Source organism: Portunus trituberculatus, chromosome 38, assembly GCF_017591435.1.
Source record: "Portunus trituberculatus isolate SZX2019 chromosome 38, ASM1759143v1, whole genome shotgun sequence".
NCBI lineage: Eukaryota > Metazoa > Arthropoda > Malacostraca > Decapoda > Portunidae > Portunus > Portunus trituberculatus.
Genome location: NC_059292.1, coordinates 24200701 through 24213203, shown reverse-complemented (window position 1 = coordinate 24213203; position 12503 = coordinate 24200701). Strand labels below are relative to the sequence as shown.

General features: G+C 41.6%; 2 protein-coding genes across 2 annotated transcripts in view; one reads left to right on the top strand and one right to left on the bottom strand.

The window, feature by feature from the left end:
* The window catches only part of LOC123514903, a 28577-nt gene extending 25560 nt beyond the window's left edge, over nucleotides 1-3017 (top strand). Inside the window, exons 10-11 of the mRNA XM_045273161.1 lie at nucleotides 1429-1532; nucleotides 1986-3017. Coding sequence (XP_045129096.1) covers nucleotides 1429-1532; nucleotides 1986-2486 — 605 coding nt within the window. The 3' untranslated portion in view covers nucleotides 2487-3017. The remainder of the gene's footprint in view (nucleotides 1-1428; nucleotides 1533-1985) is intronic.
* Nucleotides 3018-3273: 256 nt separating this feature from the next.
* LOC123514902 lies at nucleotides 3274-10812 on the bottom strand. Its single transcript, XM_045273160.1, has 3 exons — nucleotides 10740-10812; nucleotides 9698-10588; nucleotides 3274-4828 (listed from the first exon to the last, which is right to left on the bottom strand). Exons 1-3 carry the CDS (start codon nucleotides 10749-10751, stop codon nucleotides 3545-3547), a joined length of 2187 nt encoding a protein of 728 aa, XP_045129095.1. The 5' UTR covers nucleotides 10752-10812; the 3' UTR covers nucleotides 3274-3544.
* Nucleotides 10813-12503: the final 1691 nt, after the last annotated feature.

The following is a 12503-nucleotide window of genomic DNA, read 5'->3' as shown; positions in this document are numbered from 1 at the left end:
AAATATTTCTTCGAAGGTCATGTGGAAGACACGGGGGCACCCATGCCTTCCCTTCGACCTTCCCTCTGCTCTTCGTTCCAATAATGACAGCGACTCTTAGTACCACATTACCTTCCCTTCTACCCTCGACTTTATAACCTTCGTGACTCTTGGTACGGGCCTTAGTTTCCCTGTACCTTCCCCATTTTCTTTTACAACTGTCACTACGTCACAAATAAGGGTAAAGAGGCATATTCAGGAGAGTTGAAAAAAAAATCAATTGTACAGCTTAAAAGTTATTCAAATTTATTATTATTCTTATTTTTTTTTATATGAAATTTCCCATAAAATATTTGAAGATGCTCTTTCTTGTAATAAATGTACAGAATATTGCTTTTTATTTCATGTTCTTCCTTAATTTATAACCTTTTCCATGATTTCTAGAATAGGATGCGCCGTCCGCTTTGAAATCGGTGATTTTCAGTCGGAATACAAGGTATAATGTTATATATATATATATATATATATATATATATATATATATATATATATATATATATATATATATATATATATATATATATATATATATATATATATATATATATATATATATATATATATATATATATATATATATATATATATATATATATATATATATATATATATATATATATATATATATATATATATATATATATATATATATATATATATATATATATATATATATATATATATATATATATATATATATATATATATATATATATATATATATATATATATATATATATATATATATATATATATATATATATATATATATATATATATATATATATATATATATATATATATATATATATATATATATATATATATATATATATATATATATATATATATATATATATATATATATATATATATATATATATATATATATATATATATATATATATATATATATATATATATATATATATATATATATATATATATATATATATATATATATATATATATATATATATATATATATATATATATATATATATATATATATATATATATATATATATATATATATATATATATATATATATATATATATATATATATATATATATATATATATATATATATATATATATATATATATATATATATATATATATATATATATATATATATATATATATATATATATATATATATATATATATATATATATATATATATATATATATATATATATATATATATATATATATATATATATATATATATATATATATATATATATATATATATATATATATATATATATATATATATATATATATATATATATATATATATATATATATATATATATATATATATATATATATATATATATATAATTTAATTGTTTTTTTTTTTTATTCCAACTCCGCGCAGGATACACGTCGTGGTCAATGGCGCTGATGAAGGCTTTCTACCCGCAAGATTCTCTCGTCTTTCTGATGGACATGCACGAGACGGTGGGTCCTCTCCTGCAGCAGGTGAGCTTGAAATGCGATTCAAGATGGCGTTGTTAGGGTATCGCAGGGTTAGTGTCCGGCGGTGTTAAGGGGTCAAAAATTGAAGTTAATTTTGAATTTATTCACTGAGTGATGAATAAAAGTATAAACAAAAAAAAGGTTTGCAAGTGATTTCCTGAGAATATGAATATCTTCATTAGAAAAGATTAAATATTGATATGAAAAGTAATGTCAGTCTGCGAATTCTACAGCACAGGTTACCGTCATTATTACAGGGAAAAGGAAGAAATATTTTGGCTAATTTCGCATTCCATAGTTTACAGGCATCTCTCTATCCCTAGAATCACTGACTTCCATGCAAGGAAAGACTTCCAATCTCAGCATATATTATAAAGTTTTGTCCGGCGTACAGCAATTTGCTGCCGGTCTCCTTCCTGCTGTTAAGTCATCTCAATTTGAAGCACCTCCTTTCAGATCAGTCGCAAAACTCGTGTAATTGTGACATCACAGAGCAGAGTCAAAACACACGACATACTGGGAAAAAAGTATCACAGCACCTTACCTTTCGGGGACCCAAGTAATGACTGGGGCGAGGCTGTGTTCCTACATCATCTCCGACGGCACTCTCAGTACCAATCCCTTATCAACTCCTTTCCTGAAGCCACAGAAGAGATGTCTGGACAGAGAACTGCTAGCGGACGTTTAGGCTCCCGAGACCACTTGCTTCCAGAAGTGGAGGACAGCGGAGTGTGGTGGTGGGACACGAGTCTGCCGCTGAGCCTGGCGGAGAACAGAGAATGTGAAGAACTGTACCTTCGCGGCTACACCACCCACCCAATGTACTATAGCTCCTTCCTAAGGTGCTACGATGACAACCACGCCGGCACTGTCACCTTCGGGGACCAGGTCACTATGCTGCTTAACTTAATGTGCAACTCAGTGTTGGGTGCACGCGATGGGTTGTGCTGTGGCTGATGCAAGGCAAGCTAGGGCAGAACGTACCTCAGAGCTCTTATTTAGAAGAAGCAATGTCTATATAGGTAATGAAGATTAATTCTTAATACTTCTGTTGAATGAAACCCTTTATGTTTATTTATGGGACGAGCATACGCAAACAAAAAAGGCTTAATATATCTTAGAAAGTGACCAGTGTTCCCGGAGGTTATCACCAATTCGAAATGCACATTTTTGGCAAAGCTTCTTTTTCTTTCTTAACCTTAACCATTTTCTTCTTATCCTTATTTATGTAGCTTCATGGAGTGATGCTTTCCAAAATGTTAAATAATCATAATCACTTCCATTCTTGTTCTTTTTTTTTATTTATTTGTTTTATTTTGATTGATTTATTTCATAAGTTTAATTATTTCGTTTATTGATAACTTGATTACAATGGATGTAGTTAGCTATGGACTAAATATTGTTTGCTCCCTTAACTGATTTCATTGTTGTGAGTGCTTCCGAATCAAGGCTTGTGTCATTTACCTACATAGTAAACTTCTGGTATGACTTAGATTTCTGACTTCTCCTTTCTAGCAGTTAAATGATGTTGTTGGACTTTTTCAAGTTCACGAATAAACAACAAATGTGCCAGTGTATTGTAAAAAGGCGTTGTATGATTGTCGGACACTTTTCTGCATCCTCAATCAAGTACACACACACACACACACACACACACACACACACACACACACACACACACACACACACACACACACACACACTTTTCATATAAAGAAACTGTAGCAAAAAAAATGCACTAGTATTTTGTTCCGATTTCTTTATGCTTTATACACGAGGCATCCAGATCGTAAACTCGTCAAACCCTGCGTGTGACAACATAACGGAAACATATATCTGGTATTATGTACAAGAAACTCACTCTTATTGAAAGTGTATAGAATGTGAAGACATCATTAGAAACTACTAATGAAATATTTTAACTCTAAATTACATGAATTACGAGGTTAGGTTTACTACTGAAAGTTTTGGCGTTGCTCGGCGTGACGTTGCGGTGTAGGCGAGCAGGCGAGAGTTCAGTGAGAATATTGGGGAATGTGTTGGTTGAAGTGAGTGCCATATGTAGCAAGGGATGAGGGGCCAGTCTCAAATCCGTAGGAGAATCCATTGTAGCTGAGCTTGTCAAAGTTACCATGAAGATTCGCTTTTCCGAGGAGAGGAGACACGCCATAAGCATTGGCATGAATGAGGCCCTCATTAGGTACCACTGGAGGCTGGTACACCACCTTGCTGCCATAGCCACGAGGACCTCCATAAGGTCCTGGAAGGTCTGCCACCACGGGTCCCTGCTGGTGGCGTGTCACGGTGGTGACGTGTCCACTTGGGACGCCGCTCACTAGTGGCTCAGTAGAGGCGGGGAAAACAGCGTACGAACGTTTGTACCTCTGTTCATGACTGACTTGCACTGGGAGATTGGTGCCCTCCACCTGGAAACCATCCTTGCCAGCGATGTAGTGCTGCGTCTGCAGATTGCCATAGGAGTCGACGTAGGTGTAAGAGCCGTGCACATTACCGTAGGCGTCGCGGGTCTCGTCGCGTGCGGAGGTGCCGGCATTGTAACCGAAGGAGTATCGACCATAGGCATCCTGGGCGTGGTACTGAGATCGCACAGGCTCCTGGTAGCCGCTCCCGTGCGAGATCACTGCACCCTTGACCACAGGGGCGTGAACTTCAGGGGCGTGACCTACTGCACCACTGTGACTCACAACAGGACTACCGTGGCCTACTGAGACGCCGTGACTGGTAATGGGACCACCGAGACCAGTGTGACTTGCAAGGCCACCGTGACCCACAACTGGGACAATATGACCTACAGAGCCGCCATGACTCACTACTGGAACAATGTGACCGACAGAGCCACCATGAGCTACAACGGGGGTACCGTGAGCCACAACAGTGGCATCATAACCTGTAGAAACACCGTGAGCCACAATGGGAGCACCGAAATTCACAGAGCCGCTGTGAGCCACAACAGGAACACCGTGACTCACAAAAGGAGTACCGTGACTCACAACAGGAACACCGTGATTCACAACAGGAGTACCGTGACTCACAGCAGGAACACCGTGACTCACAACAGGAGTACCGTGACTCACAACAGAAGCATCTTTAGTTACAGAGCCACCGTGACGAGCACCGTGACCCAGTGAGCCACCATGAGCCACAACGGGAGTCCCGTGGCCCGCTGAGCCATCGAGAGCCACAGTCTCACGGTAGATTGTGTCGGCGGCTGCGTGGTCCTGGGAGTGCGGCGTGTCAGTCCGGCCGCTGGCCACCAATAGGAGAAGACACACAATCCGCTGAAAAGAAAATAGACAAAAAGCGTCCATTAGAAATTTGAGTTCGATTTTTCTAATTGAATGATGAATAAGAAGCAAAATATAGCCATCGTTTTTCTCGTGATGCACAGCTGAATAAGGCTTGGAAAGAAGTGTGGCGGCTCTATGCTTGTCTGGCTATGGCCGTTTGCCGTCTGGAGCGGGATTGAGGAGGGAGTAATTCAGGCTTGTCAAACGGAGAACACTTGAACATTGGATTTTTTTTTACAAAACCATTTTCACTTCAGCCTTCCACACAAAGTGTAATCCAGGATATATGAAGCAAACACCAATCCTCCCGAAGCAGCACACTAGCCGCCAGCAAGCCGCTGTGACGCGCCTACACTCCAGCACCTCGCACACTCACCAATGTGACCATGACTGCTGTGGTGCTTGTTCAGTGCGACCCACCCAAGACCAGGGAGCTGTCTGACGGTGCTGCGACTGCTGCTACCGCTGTTATATCAAGCTGAAGTTGCACAAGACCCTGAACCCGCGCCTCAATAACGGCACCTGAGGCCGGCCTACAGTGCCGAGGGGAGTGATTGCTGAGCTGAGTGAGCACGCGATGACGGAGACACTTCTCCGAGTTAGCGAGTCATAACGAAGGAGAATCAAAGCCTTAGGGTGTGTCACTCTTCGTGTCACTAGGCAGATGGAGTGGCTTTCATTATTGCTTGTTTTTGAAAGCCTTCATTATTTACGTCCTGAAATGAAGGAAGGTAACGAAATAGGAGACAAGACAATGGTAGGGGTGAAGCTGCCATAGTTGTCATTTGTTATTATCAACACACAGGTGGATTAGTGTTTCTCAGTTTTCCCTATGAATAGAAATCGAAAGAAAAAAAAAAGTATTGGAGTGGCTATTATATGGGATGACTCGTTGAAGTGAGGAGGGCGAGGCAACGAGGCTTGTACACCAGCTCTGACGGAGTGTGACGGGGTGCGCGCGCGCGATAGATAGATAGATAGATAGAGAGAGAGAGAGAGAGAGAGAGAGAGAGAGAGAGAGAGAGAGAGAGAGAGAGAGAGAGAGAGAGAGAGTGTGTGCGTTTGTGGAGGCGAGTCTACAGAAGCAGCGTGTTCAGTGTACACCAGCAATCCTATACTCATACATACTGCAAGTACATACTTCGTCATTCTATTTGTTTGTTTACACGATATACAGGTCTTATTTTCTCTTCATTCATGCGTACGTCCTTTTTTTTTCTCCCTCTTCTTTATGTATGTTTTGTTCAAATAATACCACCAGCAACAACAACAATAGCAACAACAAAAGCAACTACACATTTTTTTCTATCTCGTTTACACCAATAATATTTCCACTATTCAGTACACATCCCAATCATCAATTCACCCCAGTTATAAGATAAATCACACTGTGTAACTAACTCATTATTACTTTTTTTTGCGACGATGACCAACTCGTGTATATTTGCAAGCATAATGACAAGTTGGAATCTCTTAGCGTAGTGTTCTAGCGAGTGTGCCGAGGGTTTGCGTCGCCTTAGCACTGCAGTCCTCCGTCACCTCAGCTCTGATGGGTCTGGTGAGCCCCACAAGTCACTGCCTCTAAACTTTAATTGAATATAATTTCTAACTCCAATATTACTTTAAAGGCAATGTAATGGTTCTAGTGACAATTTAATAGGGTTTGTATATTATCAACAGGAGAAAACAATATAATGATTTCTGTAGCCTTTGAAAATGGTCATGGTGAGAGAGCAAAACGTTTCAGAATACAAGTGTGAGGTCAGCAATGCTTCCCAAGACAAGTGTTGGTTTTATCTATTTTTTTTTTATTTATTTATTTTTTTTACAATAACTGGAGAGAAATTTCAGCCACGTCCAGCAGTGAAGTGAGTGTAGCATTTGTTGTTCTTGCCCTGCTTTACTATCACCATCACCACCACTACCAACAACAACACATGATCACCACGAACAAAAATACATGTTCTCAATATCAACAGCATTACTATCAACATCACCTTCACCACCATTACCACCACCAATAACAGCAACAACAACAGCAATATCATCACCACAACCACCACCAACACCACTACCTACAACAACAACAACAACAGCATAGGACTTACATAAGTTAGGAATGAAAATTACCCCAAATCATGTAGTACTTGCCTACATACATCACCACCACCTTCACCTCACCACCATATCATCATCACCATCACCGTCATCATCACCACGCTGACCTCCACACGTCACAAGGCCAAAGAGAAATATAACGCAAATTTCTCTCTCTCTCTCTCTCTCTCTCTCTCTCTCTCTCTCTCTCTCTCTCTCTCTCTCTCTCTCTCTCTCTCTCTCTCTCTAACCAATCAATTTCAAGTTAGTAGTTTCCTGTCACGTTATTCATACTCACACTTATGTTCAAATGACTTTTTTTTTTCTCAGTAGATAATCTTTCCCTTCAATTAACAGCTCGTTGTTTCTTGTGTTCCGTTCAGTTTCTTATCGCGCGTCTCACTCCTGTGCTTTTGTGTTCATCTTAAAGCACACGTTTTGTGTGTGTGTGTGTGTGTGTGTGTACCATAGGATTAAGATAAAAAGAAATTCGGTTATACAAAGATACAGTATGATAGAAGACAGAAGGACAGAGACACAAACAGACAGACGGAAATTAAGGCAGGCAGACAAGAAGGCAAGGAAAGTCTAAGGAGTGTATGGAGTATTGACGTTCTTTGGTTACTACTATGCCTGTGTAAGCCCTTTCTTTTAACATTTACGCCATGTGCTGGTATGATGCAGTATACACCCACCAGTATGGATGTGTGAAGAAAAACTGCGATTGAAATGTTACCGTAATAATAAAGTGAAAATGGTGCCAATGGTAAAAGAAAAGAGAAAAGCAGCAGTGAAGCCAGATGGAGATGACGACGACGACGACGATGGTGATGATAATGAAAATAATATTACTCGTAATGATAATGATGATGATAATAATAGTAATAATAATAATAATAATAATAATAACAACAAAAATAATAATAATAATAATAATAATAATAATAATATAATAATAATAAAAACAGTAATGATGTCAATAATCAACAGAAGCAGCAGCAACAACAGTACCAGGAGTAGTAGTAGTAGTAGTAGTAGTAGTAGTAGTAGTAGTAGTAGTAGTAGTAGTAGTAGCAGCAGCAGTAGCAGCAGCAGTAGTAGTAGTAATAGTATGAGTAAAAGTAGTATTTTTTGCCACAATGCAATAGTAATAACAATAATGACAAGAAAAAAAAACTAAAAAAAAAAAAAAATACAAGAATAGGGGAACGACAGCAAGGAAAAAAAGAACAAGAAGAGGAAAATGCAACAACAACAACAACAACAACAACAACAATAACAACAACAACCACCGTCACAGCAAAGACTATAATTGACAGTAACACAACGCTCCTGGTACTTAAGAAGAGGGAGCCAAGAGAGAAAAAAAAGGGAAAAAAGAGAAAGAAAAAAAGAATGACAAAAAGCCCATTTCAAGAAGCAGCAAGAGGAAGCGGAAGAGGGAGGGAGCGAGGGGAGAATAATGAAAGAAATGAAGGTTTTTGTCACGACGAAGGTTAGACAGAAAGAGAGAGAGAGAGAGAGAGAGAGAGAGAGAGAGAGAGAGAGAGAGAGAGAGAGAGAGAGAGAGAGAGAGAGAGAGAGAGAGAGAGAGAGAGAGAGAGAGAGAGAGAGAGAGAGAGAGAGAGAGAGAGAGAGAGAGAGAGAGAGAGAGAGAGAGAGAGAGAGAGAGAGAGAGAGAGAGAGAGAGAGTGAGAGTGTCAGTCAATCAGTTCCGTCTCCTTAGCATTAGTCATCCAAATTCTTGTCTCGTGATCTACATAAAGAAAACAGACATAAAGAAATAAACAAAAGAATAAGAAAAATCTCGTGACTTTGTGTTGGAATGACCTATAAAAAAAATTATAATACACGCGTACACACACACACACACACACACACACACACACACACACACACACACACACACACACACACACACACACACACACACACACACACACACACACACAAATCCAGAAAAAAATATTATGTTCTTACATATATGGAATAGAGACGTAATTCAACACACAAATGAGAAAGAGAGAGAGAGAGAGAGAGAGAGAGAGAGAGAGAGAGAGAGAGAGAGAGAGAGAGAGAGAGAGAGAGAGAGAGAGAGAGAGAGAGAGTTAGCAAAGAAGGTAACATTTGTGAATAAAATATAACTGATATAAAAAAAGCCTTTATTTTATTCACTTACACACATAACTTGGCCAAACTGAAGCTACTCCACCTTCCACGTGTGTGTGTGTGTGTGTGTGTGTGTGTGTGTGTGTGTGTGTGTGTGTGTGTGTGTGTGTGTGTGTGTGTGTGTGTGAATGTTTCTGCTGAGAGTCACGCAACAAATGAGAGACAGAAGATGAGCGAGAGGAGGACATAGGAGGAGGAGGAGGAGGAGGAGTAGAACAGAGAGAGAGAGAGAGAGAGAGAGAGAGAGAGAGAGAGAGAGAGAGAGAGAGAGAGAGAGAATATCAGAGAAAGAACTAAAGAAGAGAGAGGAGTGAAGGGACGGAGAGAAGAGAGGAAAGGTGACGAGCCGTTTTTGTAAGGAATGTGCATAAAACTGAGCCAGGGAGAAGGAAAAGAGTGCAGGCTTAAGGAAAGGATGGATAGGCAAGGATGAGGAAGAAAGATGTGAAGAATCAGACAGTAGGAGATGACAGTGAAAATAAACATGAGGAAGGAAGAAGAGAGAGAGAGAGCGAGAGGAGGATGTACAACTACAAGTCGACTGAATGATTCACTGGTATTCGGCGCCGCACAAAGTAAGAGGTGCCTAGTTTAGTAGTAGTGTCTCCGGTGGTGCGGGACGACTGGGTTTCCTGTGTAGTAGGTCCTGGTGGAGGTGGAGACGTGTGAGGGAAGGGACTGCAGGCTGTAGGAAAAGCTTTGCCTCGGCGGTCCGTACACGTAGTAGGGAGTGGCGAGGCTCAGGTCTGGAAGGTGGTGAGCTGCGGTTAGGGGCGCGGTGGCTGCCGGGAAAGTGGCATAGGAGCGTTTATGGCGTGCCACATTAGTGACATGCACAGGCAGGTTGGTGCCCACCACTCTGAAGCCACCCTTGCCAGCCGTGTAGTGCTGCGTCTGAAGCTCGCCATTGGAGTCGATGTAGCTGAAGGAGCCACGCACATTGCCGTAAGCGTCTCGAGTTTCCTGGCGGGTGGATATGCCCGCATCGTAGCCGAAGGAGTACTGACCGAGCTCGTCCTGGACGTGATACTGGGACCTGATGGGAATGACAGGCTTGGGCTGAGGCACGGGACTGGCGTACGGCACTGGAGTTTTCTCTATGATGACTGGGGGCTCGTGCACAGGGAGAACGTTGTGGACTCGTGGAGGGACAAGATACGGTGCAGGGATGACAGTGGGACTGCGATACGAGGTGATGGCGGGCGCGTTGAAGGTGCTGTGATGGGGAGAGATGACAGGGCCGCGGTGAAAGATATCAGACACATGGCCGACAGGAGAGGAACGGTGCACGCCACGGCTCAGGTCATTGTCCAGGTCGTTGTACACGTCGAGGCGCGGGCTGCCGTACACGCTGTAGTGGCGGTTGTCGTACAGGTCGTAGCGAGGGATGCTGTGCAGGTCATGTTGCGGCCCCTGGCGAGTCTCGGGATGCAGGGCAGCCTCGCCCCAGCAGGCGCCCACCACTACCAAGGCGCAAACCAATCGCTGCGAAACAGTAACATTGTCTAGAGTTGTGGTCGCCGCCCCAGACCCACAGACCTCGCCGGAAAGAAGTATCAAGGTATGCAACAATTCAACAAGCGCACTATGAACACTTCCAAGCAGAGCACACAGGCAACAGAACTGGATTACTCACAAGAACGATCATGACGGAGGAACGTGACCCACCCAGACGAAGGGAGCTGTCTGACAGAACAACAGCCACCCACGCAGTTTATACCCGCCCTCAAGGCCCCGCCACCCTCCCCTCACGCCCCGGGACACACACACATATACACACACACTCCAGCCAAATTCGGAAACGGAAGCCGCGAACGAGACAAAGAGGCTGAGACCGAATTGTTCCAGTAAGTGAGGACGAGGACACGGGTGGCCGCCTTTGAGTGATGGCGGGGCGGGGATAGAACCTGAAGCTGCCGTGTGCATGTATTAGCTAATGATCTAGGAGATATCTGTGTGGATTTCCCGTGAGCCAAGCAGGGAGGGGCAGGATGCAGGCGAACACGGCCACAGGATATGAGTAATAATGGAATAATAACCAGCTATTAAGCAAAATAAATCCGATGATGGGAGCGGGTGTCGTTAGTTGTGTAACAGTGCGCCCTTCACACCGCTCTCACTTCAATTACTCCTGCAGACTAATACTCTTGATTGAGGACACGCCTTCCTCCAGTTACATTCCTTACGCGTACACAATAATAGGTTTGCCTCGAGTAATGCATAATAAATAGCAACTACTTCATTTGAAAGGCCATAAACCAGCGTGAATACTGCATGTCACGCAACTATAATGAAAGTGTATGCCAAACTGCGTGGCACTAGACCCATACACATCAAAACTGTGTAGTGTATAGACCAGGACCGTCGACCAGCCACTTCATCATCCATCGACCAGTTTATACATCCATCCAGCCAGCCATCCATATATTCCAGGGGTCGAAACATTTTTTTTTTTTCATGCATCTATTTCCTTTTCTTTTATTTTTGTTTTTACTTTTTCCTCGATCGGCAAACTTACAACGATTTCACAAGTTAAGAAGTCACTCTCTGTACTCTAAGCTACGAGCACAAATGAAGAGTGTGATAGGAAAGTGGACTATTAGTAAATCTTTATACAGCACTATGTACGTATCTATCAAACCATCATTAGCGTGGATATTACGAAGTTTTATCACGTTTAGAGAAATTAAACCCGATTTTCTGACCACTGATCTCCTCTATCAGTAGCCATCCAACCACCCATCCAACCATTCAGCCAGACAAACATCCATCCGTCTATCCATTCAGTAAGCCAAGTATCCATTTATCCATCTATTCAGCCAGTCAAACATCCATCTATCCATCCATGTAGTGAACCAAACACTCATCTATCCATCTGTTCAGTTAGCTAAACATCCATCAATAATTCAGTAAGCTAAACAACCATTTATCCATCTATCCACTCAGCCAAATACCCATCTATTCAACAATCCAGTCATCTAAAAACCGATCTATCCATCTATCCACTCAGCGAAACACTTTATCTATCCATCTACTCAGTCAGCCATTTCGTCCATCCATCTATCCATTTATCCACCAAATCAGCTGAACATCCACCTATCCACCGAGTGTTAGCCAGTTAGCAGTCTCTCTCTCTCTCCGTCCACTCACCCACCAAATACTGCAGCTTCGTCATATTTCATCGAGACATTAGGCCATTTCACTTTCCCTTTCCTGTTTGTTTAGTCGCGCAGTTTTCTTCACGTCCTTCCTCCCAGCGCCTTGTGTGTCCGTGTCTGGCCACATCCGCCCTCCCTGACGCAGACCTAAGGACGCGACACTACACACTCCAGCGGACAGGTCTTTGTTAGGCTGCCTCATCGCCCTTATCTTCCCTCTCCCCCAGACTGGAACTCTCCTA